This window comes from Austrofundulus limnaeus, unplaced genomic scaffold (assembly GCF_001266775.1).
Source record: "Austrofundulus limnaeus strain Quisiro unplaced genomic scaffold, Austrofundulus_limnaeus-1.0 Scaffold209, whole genome shotgun sequence".
Lineage (NCBI taxonomy): Eukaryota > Metazoa > Chordata > Actinopteri > Cyprinodontiformes > Rivulidae > Austrofundulus > Austrofundulus limnaeus.
The window spans coordinates 725,069-732,977 of NW_013952611.1; the positions used below are offsets into that span (position 1 = coordinate 725,069).

The following is a 7,909-nucleotide window of genomic DNA, read 5'->3' on the forward strand; positions in this document are numbered from 1 at the left end:
CAATTTATTTAAAAGAAAATATGTATATTGCCACAAATTTACTTTATTATGTTTAGTTACTATAAACCTCTGTGTGTATTTGTGGGGTTTTCTGTTGTGGGCACCATTTTTATGATGTATAAGGATTATACAGCCTATTATTTACGTGTTTAGGGAAAAAATAGATATAAATGGGTTCTTCCATATTATTACCACTGCTAGTACTATTTTTTTTTACTATTTTTTATAAATGTGTATATAATTTAGCTTTATATTTTTATTTGTAAATGTAAAAGTAATCTAAATGTCTTCTCTGTGTATATTGCTATTACTTTACCTATCTGAATAACGTTAATTTTATATGAATGCCCATTATAAGTATGTCATTTTATAACACCAAGTCTCACATTTACAACAAACAATTTGTTTGAAAATTTGATGGAAATTGATGAAGTTATGGTTATTTTAATAGTAAATGCACCATTCACATTCATGTTAAGAGTGGGAGTGCTGTCTGTACCAAGACGCCAACATGTGACGACGTCTGTCTCCATCGGCCAACAGCGGGGATGACCTATCTAGCCTTATATAAATCTGTGATTTTAACTGTCTTTCTTCAGGGCTCATAAGAAATTGAATGAATGGTGCTCTCCACTCATGTCTTCATGCATACTGTTTGCATACATGATCCAATCTTGTGTTGCTGCATCTAGGTGAGGATCACTTGAGCCACTGCTTCTGCATCATTGTTTAAATAAACTTAGACTGTGATGATTAATTGTGTAAGTAGCAATATTGTCACCATATATGAATGACTGCAGCAGAATGCTCACTTGCTACCGTTCTAACAGTATATATCCCATTCCTTTTGTAAAATATTTGTTTAAAACAAAGTATGTAAACCATTTGTACACAATAGTTTAATTGTCCTACCTGCAATTCGAATTACAGCCCTTTCTGCTGGATCCAGGACCTCCCCTGTGGCTGATTTGGAGCGTTTGACCCTCTGGTGTTTGGACAGATTCCAAGGCAGAGTGTCTCCAGTACAGGGGACACTGCACTTTTCATCCCAGTTGTCTTCCAGCCGGGTTCGATCCTTGCGCCTGTCCTGAGTCGCCATCGTCTACCTACTGGAGATAATTAAATACTGAGTGTAATGCTTCAGTCAAATTTGGTCCAAAAATACTAAGCACGTTTTTAGATTCCTGATTTTTAAGCTGCATGTCGATCCCTGGATCATCCGGATATCATGAGTGGTTTCAGAGATATGCCCTAATTTGTCTTGTTAGTCACCAATACTTTAATATTTGGTCTGAATCCTATTTTTAGGTTATTTTAATGAGGAATTTTTGGTGTCATTTTAAAGAGGAACCCCAAACAATATTTGGATATTAAGCTTTCTCAGCTGGAAAGAAAAAAGCCTTTGCTAACTTAATGAGAAAATATAAAACAAAATTTAAAGTGTAGTTGCTCAAAATCCAAATTTTTGTTGATACTGCTTAAAAAATTGATTAAAAAATTCTTTAAAGTAATATTTCAGAAACTTCATTAAATCGTTACACTCCCTGGCCAAAAATAAATAAAGTCACCACCTGGATTTAAAAGGGCAGTTATTATTATTATGTGTTTCTCAGGCATACATTTAAATACTATACAATAATAAAGTATCTGTCACCTTTAGCTGTTATTAAAATGCTGTTTTTTTATGTTTAAATAGAAAATAAACTTGTCTTCTCATCACTTCCTCTTCTAAATGCCTTGAAATTGGCCTCTGTCCCTTTAAGGACCACCTTCCACTCCTGTTTCATCCATTTCGGTGCGGGGGGGGGGGGGGGGGGTGCTGCTGCTATGCAGCTTACTTGGCATCTGAAAATAAATTTTCTCAAAGGTATTTTTAATCTGAAAAGAGCTTCACTGAGTGAGAACTAATGTTAGAAGCTCAGCAGACAGTTTAAGTTTCACTTTCACCCGAAAGCCTGCAGGAGTCATGGGCGGGGTGAGTGGGGAGGACGGGGAATGGGGTGGGGGGCACTCTGCCATGAGGAAGTTCAGCTTAAAGACACGTCCCAGAGGTGTTTCTGGTCCCTACCTGTCGTTTTGTTCCTCAGCATGGCTAAAAACGCTGCAAGATTTCTCAAACATGCATGAATGAGTCAAAGCAAGGCTTTGGGCATGTTTTTTATGAGTATAACATTATAACATGATATAAAACTCAAAAAAGTTGATTTCACATGATATTGCCCCTTTAGCTAAGCAAATAGGTATGAGCCTCCTACTGGATACTTGCTGCATGGGTGATTATCTTTCAGCTGGCAACAAGTTATTTAACCCCAGCAGGTGCAATGAGTTGCTTCTTTTTTCTTAAACAACCATGTCGAAAGACACATTCTGTGGTCGTGGAAAAGATGTCAGTCTGTTTGAGAAGGGTCAAATCATTGGCCAGCTGGAGAAAAAGGCTTCAAATTGCTAGTGAGCATAAAGATAGTCATAACATTGCGAGAATAAAGCCATAATATTATGAGAATAAAGTCATAATATTATGAGATTAAAGTCATATTACGATAAAAAAGTCATAATATTCTAGTCTTTACACGAAAAAGCATGCAGTTATCACTGCATTAAAATGAGGAATGTTGAGCAACTTGTCAAGTTGTTTTTTAGTATTGCTTAAAAATAAATAGTCAATCTTTAAGCACACATTCACATCAAATTATCAGTGGCAGGACTTGGATATTGTGCAAACGACTATATGATAAAAACCTGAAGATGTATTGTAATTAATGGCTGCATTGACAGATTTAGTTATCATGTAGCTCATTTGGATGAAAGCATATTAATCTGACAGTGACCCAAGTCATCGCAGACTACTTTATAAACACAGACACATGGCTGTACACAGCAGGTGTGAGAAAAATAAGGAGGAAATGAGGAATGGAAAATGTACACGTCATGTAAGATTAGGACTTTTTTTCTCGTAATATTACGACTCTCATAAAATTACAACTTTTATCTCATAATATTACGACTTTATTCTCATAATATGATTTTATTATCATAATAATAATAATAAAAATCTCATTGTGTGGCCCTAATACTCCGTCGTAGATACTGGAGCTAAATCCAAATGCCAGGATTTATAGGGCTGGAATTGTGAAAGAGTGGTTCAGGAAGCATGATGCATCATTTTCACACATGGATTGGCTCCACAGAGTCCATTCAGAAACTTTGAGATGTGCTGGAGAAGGCTTCGCGCAGCGTTCAGACTCTACCATCATCAATGCAAGATCTTGGTGAAAATTAATGCAAATAAATCTGGTGACATTGCAGAAGCTTATCAAACAATACCACAGAGAATGTGTGCCATAATCAAAGCTAAAGGTAGTCAAATGAAATATTAGAGTGTGTGACCTTTCATTTATTTATTTTTAAAAAATTTGTGGCGACTTTTTTTTGGGCAGGCAGTGTACATTGATGAGGCATTTATTCATTATAATTTAAAGGGATCCCCGATTAGTTGTAACATTAGACTTTATTTAATAAACATATATTTTAATTGTAAAATAAAGACTGTAAAAATACTGTAGGATGTTTAGTTTTTTATAATTTTTTAACTAAAAGTTTAAAAATATAATACACGGACGGAGCCATTTTATTTACATGCAAAGCATTCTGGGTAAATGATGACGTGGATAGGTCATCGGTGCGAGGCTGCTAGCGAGCTATATCCACCCTGAAGTTTAATCTTGGACAATATCTGATGGTTGGCTCTTAAATGAAACCAGAGAGAGCTGACAGAGAGGAGAAGGTAGAAATGATTCAGTCTGTAACTGAAAATATGGATGGAGGACCTCAGTTTAGCTTGTTTGTCACACTAGCACCGAGCTAATACATATAAGGCAATATAGCGTCAGTGCTAGCACAAAGGCTAACAGGCTAAGCTGAGCTTCTTCCATGAAGCAGCTCTGATGTCCTCCATCCATATTTTCAGTTACAGGCTGAGACATTTCTACCTTCTCCTCTCTGTCAACGCTCTCTGGTTTCATTTAAAAGAGTCAATCGTCAGATATTGTCCAAGATTAAACTTCAGGGTGGATATAGCTCGCTAGCAGCCTCACACCGATGACCTATCCACGTCATCATTTACCCAGAATGCTTTGCATGTAAATAAAAGGGCTCTGTCCGTGTTAAAATATATTTTAAAAAATGTACAAAACTAAACAGCCTACAGTATTTTTACAGTCTTTATTTTACAGTTAAAATAAATGTTTATCAAATAAAGTCTAATGTTACAACTAATTGGGGATCCCTTTAACAAAATGCAATTAATGTAAATGTTTTAACCAAAACATTACATCTCCCTATACCACTTTGAGACCTAATGCTTGGTTCAATATTACATTTCTTAAATACATATAATTCACATTTGGTTTATCCTGGTGTTAGTTTTTAAGGCCTTTTAGATGCTTAGTTTTTTCACCCACACTCATGATGTCATGCTACATAAATAAGTGGTCTAAAGTGCATACAAATGTTTAAAAAAATTGTAAGACCTTAAAAAAACCTAAAGAATTCCTTATGAAGATCATGTGACTTGTACAGAAGTGGGATCCACTTAAGAAATAGTCTGTGTATAAAGATAAAGCTGTTTGAAGGACAGCAAAAAAGTCACAGAGACAGAAAATACAGCAAAGTTTATTCTTCAACTCTACAACCAAATATATAGCTAATTATTAAACCACCAACTGTCAAACCTGATTAGCGAGAATCAATGGGTAAAAAAGACTGTAAGTAATCCATCCAGTGTCAACATTTGTCCTCTGTGACTGTTAAGTGACCAATATTTAACTGCCACTGAAATGAAAAGCAAGATATAATACAAAACATTTGATATAAAATGCAAAATTGCAGGGCTGAACACACTATGGACTTTGTCAAACATGTTGAGCTGCTTGCTGGTAGAAACCACATTACCATGATAACAGAGACTCATCAAACTTTACTTGCTCATGCAAGATAATTTTAAAAATGCCATAAAGTATCTAAAAAGTCTTTATAAAACCATTACATTATCTCCTCTGCATAGGTTGTTTGGACCTTTAAACTCTATATTACAGTCCAACAGAAGATATGTTATGTGATTATCTATGGGGAAACTTAACATCTGAAATTTGAGGCAGAATAAATAAAATGTCCTTAAAAATGTAGGTAAAGGAATATTCAAATACGACAGAGTGAAAAGACTTGGTCAGGTTACCTACTTATTTTTGGAAAGCAGCACTAGTGAAAATGATCTGTCAACAGCACTTGTTTGCATAAATGGACTACAGGAGACATGTTCTGTCACTTTCCTTTAACTTCCTGATATAAATCTATCAACTCTGACATCATGAGGTAAGCTACCCAACAATAATTTGAAATTTAGATGCATTTTTATAGCTCAAGCATGCAAGTTATGAAATATTTCCCTAGTTGATATGACAGAGGCACAGCCACAATAAGAGATAAACTCAGGGCATGCACCTGCAACCTAACACTGTAGCAGCACTAAGACATGTTGTCAAAGCTGGTCTGTGGACAGACTCTGCTTATTTAAAAAGATCAACAACCTGAATATGGAAAATCCTGTCAATCCAGCTGACATTTGGATTGTGTCACTATATAACATGCTATGATAATCAGGTTTTAATTAGGTATAGGGAGCATAAAATGTAATCTAAAGTCCAATAATTAAATAAGGATGTCAGTGCATAAGCAGTGAAACACTATTCAGCTACTCACTCCCAGAATGTTTTGCATGTAAATAAAATGGCCCTGTCCGTGTAATATATCTTTAAAGTTTTAGTTTAAAAATTATAAAAACTGAACATCCTACAGTATTTTGACTGTCTTTATTTTACAGTTAAAATATATGTTTATTAAATGAAGTTTAATGTTACAACTAATCATGGATCCCTTTAAGTAAATTGAACACTTCATTTCTTAGAGTGTGCGTGTAAAAGTACTTTTAACTGTCCAGATTATTTGAAGTAGTTTTACAACTTTTACTTCAGTACTTTTCTTATCAATGAAGTTAATTTTCACCATTCATTTTCTATTAAAGTATTTTTACTTTTACTTAATTATTTTAAATATTTTATAGACCTCTGCTTTCAAAGAGAACTCTAAGTCTTACTGTAAAGCAGTCACCGTTGAAGAGAATGCACACATCCAAACTCACACACTTACATTGCATCTGCATTGGAAAATGGATGATCTAACTTCTGCTAAATCCTCCATAAACACTACAGACACATAAAAATAGGCAAACTCTTCTGTTACTGCAGAATTGGTGACTGAGACTTACTTTTTAGTCCGCATTTGTGTCTATAGTATATTTCCTAATTAGGTTGCTATCAAAGTAACAGATACAGGTGTATCCATGTTGAGCCCCCCCCCCCCCCAATAAAAAAAAATTCTAGTAAATATTTTATCCATCGCAAGACAGCAAACTGTTAAACACTGCATAGCAGCTAAAATAATCTCTTGAGACAATACTTTACCCTATTCATTTATGTGCTCAGAACCATACAAAGCTGTATTTCCACCAAACTACATGTAAACAGTTAATAAAAGGTTCTTATGATCTAATATTATTGAAGAGAGTTCCAGACCAGAAATAAACAGCTATGTTTTAAAGCAGTAAACAACTCAGAATTAAAATTTGCAGCACTGCAGGCTCACACTAATGTGGGCTGTGTTTGGGGCGTCAGTGGAAGCAAGTCATCTCTAATGGGACAATGCCTTCGGGTTTTTTAAAAAGTCCTGCTGCGTTGATAGCTACAATGCACCCTGCAAATATGACTCAGTAATGTGTGACAGGATTAAACTCTGATGTCCCTGGCTGGCTGCTGTATCAGAGCACCTTACCTGTCTGCAGAGCTCGGTCAGTGCGTGTCAAACAGCCATGAATGCCGGTGTTTCTCCTCTGTCCTGGAAGGTACAGCTAAGCAAAATAGTTCCGATGGCTTCAGGCCCTCGTGTGTGTGTGTGTGTGTGTTTGTATGTGCGTGTGTATGTGCGCGTGTGTCTGCCAGTGTCAGATGAAGCAGCCGCTCCTTTTAGGGAATGCAGCGTGGCCGGAGGAGGCTCCAGAGACGACCTGCCGCGGTCGATCCGCAGTCATCTGGATGGTTTCTGTCCGCTGCTTCGGGCTTTCTCATCCAGTATCACCGACTCCCTGCCGGCATGGCGACACATCTGAGGTCACTCACCGAACGATATCACCCCCCCCCCCCCCCCCCCCCCCCGCACACATACACACCTGCAATTATTTAAGTGCAACAGAAAACTGAAGGCAGCAGAGGATCGATCGTCAGCGCGGAGCTTCTGCTGTAGGACCTGTTTACAGATTCAGAGCAATTAACGGTGTGCCTGCACCAGCAGGGTCTGCTGCTGCAGAGAAAAGCTGTATGTCTGACTGACTCACTCGCTGATCGATTAGTTCACCTGTCTGTCTGTCTGTCTGTCTGTCTGTCTGTCTGTCTGTCTGTCTGTCTGTCTGTCTGTCTGTCTGTCTGTCGTCTCGCCAGGATGTCTGCAGGACAGGTCTTTGTAAAGGCTTTTACGACGTTTTGACGGTAATAAACCTCAAAACATGTCATATAACTTTTAAAAAGTCTATTTGTCAAGTTTTAATTTACTAGGCATAATTTATTAATGGGACCATGCAAACAAACTCAAATGTAGTAGTAGGCTATAATAAAATCAACAAATAGGAAAAAACATATTGATGCCTGTGTATCTCCTCCTAACTAGGCTATCTACTCTAATAAGATTACAGCAGAGCTGCTTTGAGTGTTTTTTAAATAAAATATATCAATTTTATTTATTTATTTATTTATTTATTTAAAACATGGGGGAATCACAATTTCAAGGTATATACTGTATATAT

The 7,909-nt window shown here is 36.6% G+C and overlaps 1 protein-coding gene across 4 annotated transcripts in view; it reads right to left on the reverse strand.

Moving 5' to 3' along the window:
- Nucleotides 1–7,020, reverse strand: part of plecb (plectin b) — a 189,240-nt gene extending 182,220 nt beyond the window's left edge. For 3 of the 4 annotated variants that reach the window (XM_014019093.1, XM_014019089.1, XM_014019088.1), the window contains exons 1-2: nucleotides 6,886–6,990; nucleotides 913–1,109 (exon numbers count right to left, since the gene is read on the reverse strand). In XM_014019093.1, coding sequence (XP_013874547.1) covers nucleotides 913–1,099 — 187 coding nt within the window. In that variant the 5' untranslated portion in view covers nucleotides 1,100–1,109; nucleotides 6,886–6,990. Of the gene's footprint in view, nucleotides 1–912; nucleotides 1,110–6,885 lie in introns of all 4 variants that reach the window. The other variant, XM_014019087.1, reaches the window with a different exon arrangement.
- Between the last annotated feature and the right edge of the window lie 889 nt (nucleotides 7,021–7,909).